At 48.5% G+C, this 15,958-nt stretch overlaps 1 protein-coding gene across 1 annotated transcript in view; it reads right to left on the minus strand.

Moving 5' to 3' along the window:
* Window positions 1-1,221: 1,221 nt before the first annotated feature.
* Window positions 1,222-15,958, minus strand: part of LOC148879260 (ent-copalyl diphosphate synthase 1-like) — a 28,898-nt gene continuing 14,161 nt past the window's right edge. The window contains exon 16 of the mRNA XM_088960745.1: window positions 1,222-1,434. Within this exon, the coding sequence (XP_088816871.1) occupies window positions 1,309-1,434 (126 nt within the window). The 3' untranslated portion in view covers window positions 1,222-1,308. The remainder of the gene's footprint in view (window positions 1,435-15,958) is intronic.

Genomic DNA, 15,958 nt, shown 5'->3' on the forward strand with positions numbered 1-15,958 from the left:
CCTAAAATTGTGTTGTAGGAGGATGAAGTTGCGACCACGAGGAAGTTGTGATCGAAGCGCACTAAATTGGGTCACATTCCTTCTGCAACTAGCACTGTGATTCGATCGAGGGGCCTAACCACCTCGCCACTGAGTCCCACTAGAGGTGTATCTACCGTCTCCATCCCGCTTCGCTGCAACTGCAACTTGTCGAAGGATTCCAAAAACAAGACATCGGTTGAACTTCCTGACTCCACCAGTATTCGCTTCATCTCGAAGTCATTAATCACGAGCTTGACAACCAAGGCATCATTGTGCCGATATTGAATCCCATGTGCGTCGTCTTCGGTGAAATAAATGGGCTCTTTAAGCCAATGTCGCTTTGGTGGGTTCTTCGTTTCTTGCTTCAACTCTCGGACCGAGGTCTTCCCTGCTACCATGGTACACCCCGCAACAATGGATCCACTGGTGATCATGTTAATCACCCCGCGGATCGGCCTGTCTTCAGGTGGTTGTGGTTGCCGAGGTGACAGGTCATTTCTCTTGCTCGGTTTTGGGGCTTTTCTTCTTTGATCGGTCTGTTGGTATGTCGTCTCTCTATTACTATGCTGAATATATTTCTTCAGATATCTGCGATGGATCAAGTCTTTGATTTCCTCCTTGAGGTTTCTGCAATTTTTTGTACTATGCCTGATGTCCCGATGGAAGTGGCAGTAGAGATTCAGATTCCTTTTCGTCGGATCTTCTCGCATCGTTGGTGGCCACCTGACATTAAGGTTGGAATCATTGATTGCCATCAAAATTTCACCCCGCTTCGCATTGAGGGGGTGTAAGTGGTCCTTCCAACCGGTGGGGCTCCAAATTGCTGACTTGACCCAGCACCCTGAGGTGGCGACTTACTCCTCTTGTGCGGGGACTTGCTCCTCCTCGATGACTTGCTTTTCTGCCACTAATGCATGCTACTACTGGTCTGCTCATTTTCTCTTTTCCTTTTTTTCTCCCTGTTGAGGCTCCTTTTTAAGCTCTAGGGTTTCCTCTGACTACATGTACTTCTCGGCATCGGCGAGAAACCTCTCCATAATTCAGAGGGATTTCACTCCAAGGTGCCAAGAAAACTTCTCGTGTCGAACTCCCTTTATCGCCGCAATGAGTCATATGGCTGGGTCGAGGTCAGAAATCTGCAAGCACTCTTCGTTGAATCTGCTGATGTAACTTCTGATAGTCTCATTATCCCTCTACACCACATCTAGAAAGCCTGCTGCCGACTTCGAGAACTTCTTACATGTGACGAAATGGGTAGTGAATTTATCGGCGAATTGCGCCCAACTCTTAATCCAGTGGGACTGATAAATGGTCTAAAATATTCATCAGATTGAAATCCATTGATAATGAATTCATACTGAACCAGATCAGATTGCAGACAGCAGACCCATGCGCTATAAAATGCGAGCCGACCTGCATATATGAGTTGGCCAAATCGGATCTGGTATACATGATTGCTGTAACAACTGATGTACGTACATGCAAAGAAAAAAAAAAAATTGATGTACAAATAATTTATGTGTTTAATAGGTGTTCAAATAAATTTCATTACCTATCAATTAATTTTTTTTCCAAAACTAAGGCCGTGTTTATTTGCAGTGTGAATATGGATGGGTGTAATTAAACACTGATCCAATTTTGTCAGAGTTTGGATGAAGTATAATTAAACATAAAAATCAATACAAAACTCCACTTACATCGTGTCTCACATTGATAATTGATGTAAATACAACTTTGATAAAAACATAATATAAATATTTATATTAAAAATCAAATTTTCCAATTTACAACGGTTTATCACTTTAAACCAATCCATGTGCAATTCTATTGGTTTACATGATCAATAGCATGTGTTTTGGGGAATTATATGCTTAATGACTTTGTAAGATGGGTTTATTCTTATACATTTAAAATTTGTATTTCTTTTATTTGTTTGTTATATATATATCTTTCATATATTAGTTGGTTCATTCAGCAAAGACCAGGATTTGAATCCCACTGTCACAACCTTTATTATTCTTCCTTATACTTAACTGTCCCATTTATTCGGTGTTACCCCTCGCTAGTTATAATATATTATGAATTGTAATAGATCTTATATTGAAAATAAAAAATATGAAATTAGTAATAATAAAACAGATTTATGGATAGGGCTGAGTATTGGGCCAAGCCCGACCTTATATTTTCTGGGCTTGATGCAGGCCTGGGCTGAGCTGTACACAAAAATCTGGGCCTAAGACCAGAAATTTGCGGGCTAGGCCGGGCCAAGAATGGTCAGCCTTACTTATGGAACGAAAATCACTAACGACAATTTGCCATTAGGGTTAGATCTTAAAAATTAAGACAAACTGGTAATTAGAACTATATGCATAATAGCAATAGTTAGGTCAGGTTCAAGTTGGGTCAGATCGGCAAAATTCAACCCTAGCCCTAATCCAACATCAACCTAATTCAACCTAACCCAGCTTTTATTTGGGTTGGGTTCAGGCTAGCCCGGCCCAAATTGCAGCTGACCCAAAGTAGAAATCAATGTATTAAACTTATATTTGTATCTTGTATGTTCTGGTATATAAGCATGCTAGCGTGAGTTGGGGACGAGGGAAGATCATGATGAACAACACTTTTGAAGTCTATGCATCATTTAAATTTACAATATGTTTACCTCTGTATTAGCACTGTAACTGATTTGCCATTCTAGTGAATTGTGGACGGCATGATGTGAGTCCGGATGTGCTGCCCACAAGAATTCTACCCACGTTTACCCATATAACATTGTAATTATACATGGGGAACATCTTATCCTTCTCCTACATAGCATTATGCATCGGGAGATGTTCCCAATGCACAGTAGTGTGTTGTGGGTAAACATGGGTAAGAGATCCAGAGTCGCCTGAAATAGGGACAGTTTGGTGATAGTTGAAACCCATTTGGGAGGTTTCAACGGGCTCAAGTGGAGATCACATTGGTGCCCTACAAGTGCCCCACCCCACATGCACATCTCAGCACGCATTGGGAACATCTTCCAAATTTATCATGGGAGATGTTCCCAATACATGGGTGGGAGGTACTGTAGGGTGTCAATGCCAATCTGATCTTCCTCCAGTGTTGATTAAGCTGCATTGACTGAACCACTTCAGAGAAATTATCAAAAATAGCTTCACTTTTTTTTTTCGAAATGCAAGAAAAAAAAAATCTTCATTGCTTGATGTAGGCTGATTCGGCCTGGCCTATTGAACAAGGGACACGTGGACGCAATCCGACAGCAAGATGATGACTCAGCACTCCCCGCCACCTCGGGTACCTCGGCCATGACCAAGGTAGGAGCAGCTCGGGAAAGCATCATACAGAGGTGACATGTAGTAGACTTCTAGAAGCCCGTCAGCTATCTCCGACACCTATGGGATCATGCCTTGCTACCGCTGGCTTTAACCTCAGCCCGCCTGATTCGGGCAGGCACAATGAGCATTGTCTGAAGACATGATAACTACTATCTAGGGCGGAACGGATTCCTGATAACACGGGAGTGGATCCCAAAAATGTTTTATGAGACCCACAACACTCTACTATATAAGGGCACAGATCCCCAAGACCTAGGTACGTGAGATTAAGTGTACTCTAGCTCTCTTACTTTCAAGATTTTAGCTCACAACCACAATAAGAATACTAACTTAAGCATCGAAGTGACCTCATCGGGTTAGCCACCCCGGGTTCCTCTAATCTGTTTTCTTGTAGTCTGCCCATCTCATTCAACAATCGACGTCCGAGCTGCCATCCAGCTAGGTTCATCTAGATCGCGCACAATCAATTGGCGTCGTTTGTGGGAAAGATACACAAAAGCTAAGTCGCTACACATCTCTTGTTTTCTACTTTGTTTCAATGTAATTTTCAAGCAACATCAGTAAGGCCATCGACGTAAGTGTTATCGGGGGCCAGGACAGCATTCCAACGTATCCCGAAGGCTCCTCCATGACCATCGGCCAAATAACATCCCCTTGACCATCTCAAGGGCCATGTCAACCTAGACCTTTGCAACCCAGCCGTTACACGCCCCGTTGCCTCGAGTAAGCACCACTTTCTCCATGTCGAAGTCTTCTGTGGTTCCCCCTAGAGTCGGGAACCAACATTTTGATGAGTTGTTTAGTAGCATCCGAGCTATGTAGTTGTAGGTGCAACAGATACAACAGCTTCAACAGTTTCAACAGTACTATTTCTACCAATAGTACTAGTAGCAGTTCCCACCACTACAGCCTCAGAACCAACACCACAGTCAAAATGTGCACCAATCTCCCCACCAGGGTGTAGAGAACCCTCGGGTCCCAACTTCTCCCCAAGGTAGGAATCCACCACAGGATAGGGTTGACGGTCAGCGCACGTCGCCGCCTTCTCCCGGGGGAAACCAGAAAGACCGGCTCGAGGAAATTCGGCGTACGAGGACCAATCAGCAACAACCTTCGCGGCTTGAGAACCGCAATCAGCAGGACAACAACCTTCGCGGCTTGAGAACCGCAATCAGCAGGACAACAACCATCAGATTGGGGACAGAGGAGCAGGCTTAGGAGAGACCCCTCAGCCCCCCATAACAGCCACCATCTTGCTCGAGACCGCAAAGACGTAGGAGACTGAAGTCAGCTCCCACCTCACGACAGTGTCCGAGAGCACAAGCAGACAAGGATCGAAGTACCAGATAATACTGAGGTAAACAATACCCACATTGAGGAAGCAAGGAAGCGATGACGTCATACATCCCGCCGGGTATCAGCTAAGAGCAGCCCGCCAAGAAGCAACCCTCTGCCGCTCGTACCGAGCAGGGTGCAGGAGGAAGTGAGCTCTGTTGTTGCACAACTGGCTCCAGTACTATTGAGTCGGCCCTCCCCCTATCCTAAGACATCCTCATAGCCCCAAGGCCGTAGGGGTTCGAGACACCAATGTTGGAGACCTATAGTAGGAAGGGAGATCAGAATGACCACATTGACGCCTTCCAGTTCATAATGCTACTCACCGGAACGGATGAAGCTTGCATTTGCATAGCCTTTTTTATGATGCTTAGGGGTATAGCCAGGATGTGGTATAGGAATCTAGCACCGAACTCGATTTAGAGTTGGGTTTAGTTCGCCAATAAATTCACTGCCCACTTTGTCACTTGTAAGAAGTTCCCAAATTTGGCAGCAGGCCTTCTAGATGTGGTATAGAGGGATAATGAGACCATTAGAAGTTACATCAACATATTCAACGAAGAGTACTTGCAGATCCCTGACCTCGACCCGACCGTATGACTCACCGCGGTGATAAGGGGAGTTTGACACTATAAGTTTTCTTGGCGCCTTGGAGTGAAACACCCCTAAACTATGGAGAGGTTTCTCGTCGATGCCAAGAAGTACATGCAGATAGAGGAAACCCTAGAGCTTAAAAAGGAGCCTCAGTAGGGAGAAAAAAAGAAAAAGAGAAAACGAGCAGACCAGCAGTAGCAAGCATCAATGGCGGAAAAGCAAGTCATCAAGGAGGAGCAAGTCCCCACACAAGAGGAGTAAGTCTCCACCTCGGGGTGCTGGGTCAAGTAAGCTATTTGGAACCCCATTGGTTGAAAGGACCACTTACACCCCCTCAATGCGAAGCAAGGTGAAATATTGATGGCAATCAAGGATTCCAACCTTAATGTCAGGTGGCCACCAAGGATGCGAGGAGATTCGACGACAAGGAATTTGAATGTCTACTTCCACTTCCACCGGGACATCGGGCATAGTACAGAAAATTACAGAAACCTTAAGGAGGAAATCAAAGACTTGATCCATCGTGAATATATGAAGAAATATATTCAACACAATAATAGAGAGACGATAGACCGACAGACCGATCAAAGAAGAAAAGCCCCAAAACCGAGCAAGAGGAATGGCCCGTCACCTTGACAACCACAACCACCTAGAGACAGGCCGATCCACGGGGTGATTAACATGATCACCGGTGGATCCATTGTTGTGGGGTGTACCACGGCAGTAGGGAAGACCTCGGCCTGAGAGTTGAAGCAAGAAACCAAGAACCCAACAAAGTGACCTCGGCTTGAAGAGCCCATTTATTTCACCAAGGACGACGCATGTGGGATTCAATATTCGCACAATGATGCCTTGGTTGTCAAGCTTGTGATTAACGACTTCGAGATGAAGCGAATACTGTTGGACTCAGGAAGTCCAGCCGACGTCTTGTTTTTGGAAGCCTTCAACAAGTTGTAGTTGCAACAAAGTGACATGGAGACGGGAGATACACCTCTAGTGGGGTTCAGTGGTAAGGTGGTCAGGCCCATCGGCCGAATCACAATGCCAGTTGCAAAAGGAACGTAACCCAATTTAGTGCGCTTCGAACACAGCTTCCTCGTGGTCGCGACTCCATCCTTCTACAACACAATTTTAGCTCGACCCATTTTGCATGCCCTCTGAGCTGTCGTGTCAACCTATTACTTGTCAATGAAGTTTTTGACGAGCTACAGAGTGGGGGTAGTACGAGGTGATCAACTAGAATCACACAAGTGCTATGTAGCAGTGTTAAAGGGTAAGGAAAATTTGGTAGAAGATGTCGAACTAGAGCCCCCACTTGAACATACCGAGGAGCAAGCTGCCCCGATGGAGGAAACAGTCCATGTATTGGTCTTCGAAGCCGAGTCGATGAAGACCCTCCAGATGGGTGCTCTACTAAACGAATCTCTCTAGTTGCAACTACTAAGTTTTTTACACGATAATTTAGATATTTTTGCTTGGTCCATAGCAGAAATGCCCGGTATTGACCTAACTTAATTAATCATAAACTTAATGTGGACCCCTTAGTCAGGCCAGTTAGACAAAGAAAAAGAAACCTCGCCCCAGAGCGGTGGAGGGTAGTAGATGAGGAGGTTGAGAAACTCCTTGTAGCGGACTTTGTTGAAGAGGTCCACTACCTAAGTTGGGTGGAAAATCCCGTGCTTGTGAAGAAAGCCAACGACAAGTGGCACGTGTGCATCAACTACACTGACCTCGACAGAGCCTGCCCGAAAGATTGCTTCCCACTTCCCCCGATAGATCGCTTGGTAGATGTGACCTCGGGGCATGAGCTGTTGAGCTTCATGGACGCTTACTTTGGCTACAACCATATTAGACTGGACGTAGCTAACCAAGACAATACCGCCTTTGTAACTGAGCTAGGGTTGTACTGTTACAAAGTGATGCCCTTCATAATGAAAAATGCTAGAGCAACCTTCCAGCGACTTGTAAACAAAATTTTTGAACCATTAATTGGGAATAAAATTGAATGTTATGTTGATGACATGGTCGTGAAAACTCAATTTTCAAATTCTTTAATTGATGATTTAAATTGTGTTTTTTAAATTTTAAGAAAATACAACATGAAGCTCAACCCGAACAAGTGTGTCTTCGGGGTCACGTCAGTCAAATTCCTTGGCTACATAGCAAACCATTGTGGTATTGAAGCCAACCTGGATAAAATTAAGCCATACTAGATATGCGACCACCTCAGAAAGTTAAGGAAGTACAAAGACTAACTGGTTGGGTAGCTGCCCTCAACCGGTTTATGTCTAAATTGGTGGACCGGTGCCTACCCTTCTTTAAAGCAATAAAGAAAAACAAAGACCTAGTGTGGACCGAAGAGTGTCAGCTCGCATTTGACGGGCTAAAAAAATACCTAAGTACCAACCTAGTTTTTACCCGACCTGAGGAAGATGATGGGCTGAAGTTATACCTCTCCGCGAGTGAAGAGGTAGTCAGCACGGTATTAATCAAAGGAGTTGACTGGGTCCAATGACTCGTCTACTATGTAAGGTTTTCTAGGACGCAGAAACTAGGTACCCCAACATAGAAAAGCTAGCGTACGCACTTGTAATTGCAGCTCGAAAATTGCTACCATACTTCCAAGCCCACACAATCGTCGTCCTCACCAACAAACCCTTGAAGCATGTCCTATTAAAGCCTGAGGTGTCTAGCAGATTGACAAAGTGGGCGATTGAGCTGGGTGAGTACGACATCCGGTTTGAGCCACGCTCAACAATCAAAGGTCAGGTCTTGGCCGATTTCGTGACAGAATGCACGTTCAGCATGCCGGCCCCTAAACTGATTGAGCCTGGTAATGCATCGAATGCATCAACCAATTCAGCATCGATCCCGGTCAGAGTAATGCCGACCTGGGACGAGGAGCCCTGGATCGTCCACATAGATGGCTCATCTCTTTTGCGAGGAAGCGGTGTTGGGTTGATACTATACGGGCTGAGCGAAGTAAAGTTGGAGTACACTCTCCGGTTTGGATTCGAGGCATTGAACAGTGAGGCAAAGTACGAGGCATTGATAGGCAGGCTAAGATTAGTGAAGGAAGTCGAGGAAAAACACCTCGTAATATGCAACGACTCTCAGTTGGTGGTAAACCAGGTCAATGGCGACTACGAGGCTTGAGATCCAACTATGGCCGCCTACTTAGTTAAAGTGATAGAACTCCTACCAGCCTTTTGCGCTTGGTTCGTTTGACAGATACTGAGGTCAAAGAACACTGAGGCCGATGCCCTTTCGTGGTTGGCTAGTACTAGTGACAATACGATAAGAACGATGTACATAGATGACCTGCCTTAGCCCAACATTCTCAGGGGGCAGAATAGGTCGCTCTCGTGTTGCAAGCAGAACTGAGCTAGATCGATCAGCTTGTCGATTATCTGCTCCATGAGACCCAACCAGAAGAATGCAACGCAACTCGGAGTGTAGAGCATCAGTCGGCTTGGTATGTTATTATTGACAGGTGACTATATAGAAGGTCATTCACACTCCCCTACCTACATTGCTTGCAACCTATGGAAGCAAATCATGTATTTCGTGATATCCATGAAGGACTTTGTAGAGAACATTTGGGGGACAGAGCCCTTGCGTATAAGGCATTAAGACAAGGGTACTTCTGGCCCACCATAAAGGTAAACGCACTCGAGCTTGTCAAGAAATGTGACAACAACAAGAGGCATGCTAATATCCTCCACCAACCTGTCGTTGATCTGAAGTAACCAGCCCGTGGCCTTTTGCACAGTGGGGGATAGGCATCCTCGAACCATTTTTTCCAAAAACTGGGCTAAGAAAATTCCTGGTCATAGCAGTGGATTACTTTACGAAGTGGGTGGAGGCTGAGCCACTAGTGATGATTACAACCCAAAACGTGTAGAACTTCTTTTGAAAGAACACAGTGTGTCGTTTCAGACTACCCAAGGTACTGATTTTAGACAATGGGTATCAGTTTGAAGACATTAAGTTTCTGAATTGGTGCGCCGAGATGGGTAGGCCAAAGTGACGAACAGGGCCATCCTCCGTGGACTGAAAGCTCACTTGGCGTGGCTAAGGGGTTATGGGTGGACGAGTTACGCAAAGTCCTTTGGGTATACTGAACCACTACTAAGGCTGCAACCAGGGAAACACCATTTAACTTGATGTACGGAATAGAGGCTGTGATCCTAGCCGAGATCAAAGTATCGACCTTGCGTCTCAATGCATATGACGATAAGGCAAATGACAACGAGCTCCAAACTAACCTAGATTTGATTGAAGAAGTGCGTGACTTAGCTTATATTCAGACTATGACCTATCAACAATGGGTAGCTCGGTATTACATTGCTAGGGTCAAAAGACGCCAGTTTCGAGTTGGCGATTTGGTGCTCTGAAAGGTAATGGTATCGAAGCCCGATGTAGGCAAGCTTGGACCGAACTGGGAAAGACCATACAAGGTAAGACGGGTGTTCGGAGAAGGAACATACGGGCTTGAAACGATGGAAGGAAAGCAAGTACCTCGAGCCTAGAACGTCGATAGCCTCAAGAGATTCTACCTATGAGCTCGCAGATTGGAAATTCACAAAACTTATCAAGTACCCGGAGCCACCGACTGGCTAAGGATATTGATGATGCACGATCTGGCCGATCTTAGCTGTCAACGACCTTGCTTCTGAACTGAATAGCAGGGAACCTAAAACGGAGGAGATGAGGAAGCTCCGGGGGGAACCCGGTGTAAAGGCTCTGAAGCTTAAGTTAGAATCCTTCAAAGGCAAGATAAAACCAGATAGCGCAAAGTTTGCATACCTCCTCTTTGGGGGAGTGGAAAGCCTTTTATAACCACCTCGCGCACTCACTCCTAGACTCCTGTCAAGTCGGGAATGAGTATTTTCGTGCTTCTGCCAGTTCAGGCGTCCTCGCCTCTGCTGGGGCAGAACCGTCACTGCTCTTTTTGTCGGAGCCGTCTCTATAACTGGAAGTGACGGTGGCAGGTGGCCGTTTGTAGTGCGGCCGTCAAGCGTCAGATCCCAAGTCAGTCGGGTGCGCCGCCCCTGGATACGGACTCCTTCGGTGTCAAGTACGGTGTGGTTCATCCAGTTCAACGCTCTAGAAGCAAAGTGCCTGGAGCGGTGCGTGAGGCGGTCTTGAGTTCGGATAAGGGGGGAGGTTCCGAACTGTCATAAGATGGGCCAGTTCGGGTCTCTGCTTTGTGTGACGGGGCCAAAGGGAGAGTTCGGGCTCCTCGTAGGGAGTTTGAACTCTAAGTACGGAGTTTGGGCACCTTGCAGGGAGTTCGGGCTCCTCGTAGGGAGTTCGAGCTCTAAGTAGGGAGTTCGGGCACCTTGTAGGGAGTTCAAACTCTAAGTAGGGAGTTCGGGCACCTTGTAGGGAGTTTGAACTCTAAGTAGGGAGTTCGGGCACCTTGTAGGGAGTTCGGACCGCTGGTCTCTTCCCTTTGGTGTTTGTACCCTCGGTACATTGTTTTAAGTGTCGAGCTACTTGTTTTTTGCCACGTGGCATGATTTGCGAGGTCGGGCCAAATCTTCCTTCATCAATTGCCCCCCACTCCTCGTACTAAGGGTCTTGACCTGGCGCGGGGAGTTCGCAAGGGGTCAGGTAGATTTGTACTGCACTTTGAATCTTGGTTCTGCTGGCGCGAGGTGCGTTGTCAGGGTTTCTTGAGCTTCTTCGAGCGTCCGTTTAGGCGGGAAGCGCGCCGACCTGTCTAAACGCTGATAGATGTGGCGGCGAGCACGTTATTTCAAAATTTCAAAAAAGTGCAACACTGGGGGGGCGCGATAGCGGGCGTCTTTTCAAATTTGAAAAAGATGTGCCGCTGCCGTTTTTCTTGAGGAGACGTGCGCTGGCGTTCCGTCAGTTTCGAAAAGATGTGCGTCGGTGCTGTCAGTTTCAGAAAGACGTGCGCCAATCACGTCTCGGTCTCGGTAGACGTGCGGTCAGTGCGACTGTAGGCCGTCGGACCAGTTGTTGTCACTTCTCTCGAGCTCGTGTCTGAGTTTCAGCTCGCATTCAGTTCGCGTCCAGGTTTTTTCAGTTCGCGTTCAAGGTCTTCCGCTCGTCCGAGCTCCTGTGGTCTACAGTTTCTGTCCGGGTGAGTACTTTCCTGGATCTCATCACTCCCAATGTCTAGCTCGGATGGCTCAGATAGTCCTTTCAGCGGGTTTGATGCAGGTTCTACGAACCAAGTTGCATCCCCCGATAGCCCTAGCGAGCCGGAGGTAGAGCTCGGGGAAGAGTTTGAGCTCGTAGGCCGTGGAGCTTCGGGTAGTTTGGCGTCCACCTCTCGTCGGGGTCGGATGTTAGACAAGTTCGGCCCTTCGACCATGACGCCCGAGGGGCTCCAATCCCTCATTACTTACTATAACTTGCCCGGGGAGTATGCTTATTTCATACCTTCGGGTAGCTTTCCTTGGGAAAATGGTCCTGATGAGATCATGATATTCCGGGAGCAGCTCGCCGCGGGGCTGCGATTGCCTTTCCATCACCTCTTTGTCGAAGTCTTGAACCACTTCGGCGTGACGGTCGGCCAGCTTCACCCGAATTCCATTCGAAACTTGGTGGGGACAATCTCCTTATTCTGCGATGAGAGCTTTCCGTTGGACTTGGAGATTTTTTCTTCAATCTTGATGCTTAAGAAGCAAGCGGGTCCTCTCCCCGGGCGCAGACGGGCTTACTACTTGTCTCCTCGCCCGGGCTTTAAGCTTTTACACGAGCTCCCCAACAAGGTCCCAACATGGAAGCGGGACTATTTCGGGGTGCGAAGTGTGCTGGGGTGGCCTTTTCAGACCGAGTGGGGGATGGCCGCTCTTGACTCCGGGGTCACACTTGACAAGGAGACAGCGAAGGGCCTCCGGCAATGGGCGCGGCTTGGGCTGAAGTGTCAACAGTATCTGATGGAGGCCAAGCTCATTGCGGCCGGCCTGAGCTCGGGTAGGCTCTTCACTTAGAGACTCTTATCTTGCTGTCTTTCTTGCTTTTTACTGATGGCGAACTTCTTTTCGTAGGTGTGATGGATTCACGAGGGACCCGGGGTGGGCACTTGTTTCAAGGTATGAAGAGGAGAAAGCGGGTTGCCAAGCGAACTCGCGTCGAGATGCCTCAGGATGCGGAGCCCGAGGTGGTCCCTCCGATGCGAGAGCTGACAGGGGGCCCTTATGCTGAGACTACATACACAGGGGCTCCTACATACTCCGGGGCTCCTGCTTACTCCGGGTCTGCTCCTACGCGAGTTGGGCCCTCAGGCTCGGGGGCCCTGAGGGATTTCAGGAGTGTACTGACGCCGCCCCATGCTCTTCAAAAGAGTAAAGAGGCTATCTTCTCCGAGGAGGTCGCGGCGTGGACTGATCTCCCTTTGCATCAAGTGGCCTGCCGTGCCGTTACCCATGCCATGGTGGTAAGTGTTTTCCTTTTTTTTTTTTAGAGCTCTTTGGCTTTTGTTTTGTTGGTTCTTTTGATCATTCGGTCTCTTTTGATAGGTGAATTCTTCTATTCACGCCTTGTCGGCTCAGGTGGAGAGGAGCTCGAGGCAGGCGCGAGCTGCCGAAGAGGCTCGTTGCACTGCCGAGGAGGCTGCTCGTGCTGCCGAAGAGAGTGCTCGTTTTTCATGGATCAGGTAGGCGAGGTCTCAGAGAGATGCCGAGGCCATGGGAGTGGTGGTGAAGCACATGGCAGACTTGAGGCTGGATCTGCAGCATCAGGTCGAGTATCTTCAGGAGGACATCAGGGAGAGGACGCAGATCTTTTCCCAAGGTATCGAAGATGCCAAGAAGAAGGCCGTCGATGAGTACATTGCTTCTCCGGGCTTTGATGATCTGATGGTGGATTCATATAGGAGGGGTTTTAAACTAAGCCGGTGGATGATCTGGAATACGTACCCCGAGCTCGATGTTAGCGCCATATCCACTTCGCGCATAACTCAGGAGATGGCTAATGCTGCTGATGCCGAGCCAAACTCCGAGGGCGAGGCGGGGCCTTCGGGTTTTGTTGAAGTGCCTTCTGATGATGAAGAAATAGCTCCGGGCTTGTAATTTTTTTTTTATGTACTACCTTACTTTTGAAATGGAATGACTTTTGTTTAAGTGCTGGTTATTCTTTCTCCCGAACTGAGCATATTTGCCGAACTGAACGTATTTGCCGAACTGACTATACGTCCGGTATGTTTTCTACCTGGGTTACTGCACTTGCGCGACCAGTTTTGGTGCTCTGAGATGCCGGTCCCTATTAGTTCGTTGTCTCCATTTCGCCTTTGGCTCTCTTCTTTGCTTGCTCGTGCCGAGGTTTCTTCGTTAGTTCGGTGTCCTAGCCCGTAGGCTTTGGTGGTGATTTTATCCACTTTGCTTGGCGGTCTATAGGTAGTATCGCCTTTGGTTGACAATGTTCCATGCTCGGGGTACTTGTTTTCCCTCTAGGGTTTCGAGCTCGTATGCCCCCCCCCCCCCGAGTGCTTTCTTTACTCTGTAGGGTCCTTCCCAATTTGGTCTGAGTTTTCCTACGCCGGGTTCGGGTACCATGACCTTACGGAGAACCAGGTCGCCGACGCGGAAGTTCCTCTTCTTTACTCTGGCGTTGTAGTACCGAGCTACCTTTTGCTGGTAGGCCGTAGTTCAGATGCGTGCGAGGTCTCTCACCTCGTCCAGTAGGTCGAGGTTGGTGCGTAACTCGTCTTCGTTTGTCTGCTCGTCGTATGCTTCTAGTCGCAGCGTAGGTACTTCGATTTCCGCTGGGATTACCGCTTCGGTGTCGTAGGTGAGGTCAAAGGGGGTCCATCCGGATTTGGTTGTAGCCCGAGTAGGCATCCAGGAAGCTTAGCAACTCATGTCCCGAGGTCGCGTCCACTAGGCGGTCAATTCTGGGGAGGGGGAAGCAATCTTTCGGGCAAGCTCGGTTCAGGTCGGTGTAGTCGACGCACATGCGTCACTTGCCGTTCGCCTTTTTTACCAGCACCGGGTTAGCCACCCAGCTCGGGTAATGGACTTCCCTTATGAAGTCTGCTGCGAGGAGCTTCTCGACCTCCTCGTCGATCGCCCTCCAGCGTTCTGGGGCTAAGTTGTGTTTCTTCTGTCTAACGGGTCTGACTACAGGGTCAGTATTAAGTTTGTGAGTTATCAGGCTGGGGCTAATGCCAGGCATGTCAGCCGCGGACCAGGCAAAAATATCTAAATTTTGAAGTAAAAAACTCACCAGTTCGGTTCGTAGGGGTTCCTCGACGGAAGCACCGATCTGAAGTGTGCGAGCTGGGTCCGTAGCCGAAGTCGGGATTGCGACCGTTTCCTCTGTGGGCGAAGCTCATTCCTTACCTTGTTCCGCAGGCCGCTCTAGTTCGAGGTCGTCGGTCGCCTTGGTTTTTCCCTTCAGGGCGGCAACATAACACTTGCGGGACTCGAGCTGGTCGCCCCACGCTACCCCCACACCGAAGTCCGTAGGGAACTTCATGGCCAAATAGTAGGTGGAGACCACCGCCCGTAGGATATGCGTGATCTGCCGCCCTATTATGGCATTGTATGGGGAGGGGGTCGCGACCACCAGGAAATCATGGTTGAGTTTGACCGCACAAGGCCATGTGCCGACTTCCACAGGTACTGTTATTTTTCCGAGGGGCCTGACTTCCTCTCCGCTGAAACACACCGGGGGAGTGTTTGCGGGCTTCAGCTCGCTCCTCTGTAACTGTAGCTGGTCAAATGCTGATTTAAAGAGGATGTCCGCTGAGCTGCCCAAATCTACGAGTACGCGTTTGACCTCGAAGTCGCTGATCCTTAGTTTAATGACAAGCGCGTCATCATGGGGGTAGCGGACCCCTCGCACGTCGTCCTTCGTGAAGAAGATTGGTTCTTCAGTTTTTGGTCTCTTTGGGGGGTTCCGTTCCTCGAGGGCCACTTTGCGAACTGAAGTCCGGGCCGCTGCCGAGGTACACCCTGCTACCACCGAACCTCCCACAATTACATGGATGGTTCCCCGAACTGGCCTCTCTTCCGGTGGCTGTCGCTGCAACGGTCGGCAGGTCTGCTGCTAGACTCGGGGGCATTCTTTTCGTGCTCCCCTTGCCGACCTGCCTTATTGTTATTATTGTTGTGCTGTACAAAGTTTCTCAAGTATCCTCGACGGATGAGCCTCTCTATCTCGTCTCGGAGATTATTACACTGCTCGGTAATATGACCATGGTCTCTATGGAAACTACAATACAAATTCTTATTTCTCTCGTTCGGATTTCTCTTTAGGCGAGGTGGCCACTTCACGTATGGGGCGTCCTGGATCGTCATTAAGATCTTGGTCCGCCTTGTGTTTAACGGCATGTAATCCGTCCGAACTGCTAGGGGAGCTCGGAACGACTGGTTCGGCTTCGGCTCCTGGGCTGGGTTTTTCCTGTCGACTGGGTTGGAGGGCTCACCTTCCCTCTTTCTTTTCTCGTTCCCGCCTTCGGTTCGTTGGTTGATTTCTTCCTCTGTCCACATGAACTTGTCCGCGAGCTTGAGGAATTCGGCCACGGTTGCGGGCTGGTTAGCTACCATGTGCCATTTGAACTCTTTGTGCGTTACCCCTCTTTTGGCCGCCGCGAGCTGCACCGCGGGGTCCAACCGCGATATCTGCAAGCATGCTTCATTGAATCGCTTGATGTAGCCCCGGATGGATTCTCCTTCCCTTTGGACTAC

Source organism: Nelumbo lutea, chromosome 1, assembly GCF_056320005.1.
Source record: "Nelumbo lutea isolate HS-2025 chromosome 1, American lotus-T2T, whole genome shotgun sequence".
Classification (NCBI taxonomy): domain Eukaryota; kingdom Viridiplantae; phylum Streptophyta; class Magnoliopsida; order Proteales; family Nelumbonaceae; genus Nelumbo; species Nelumbo lutea.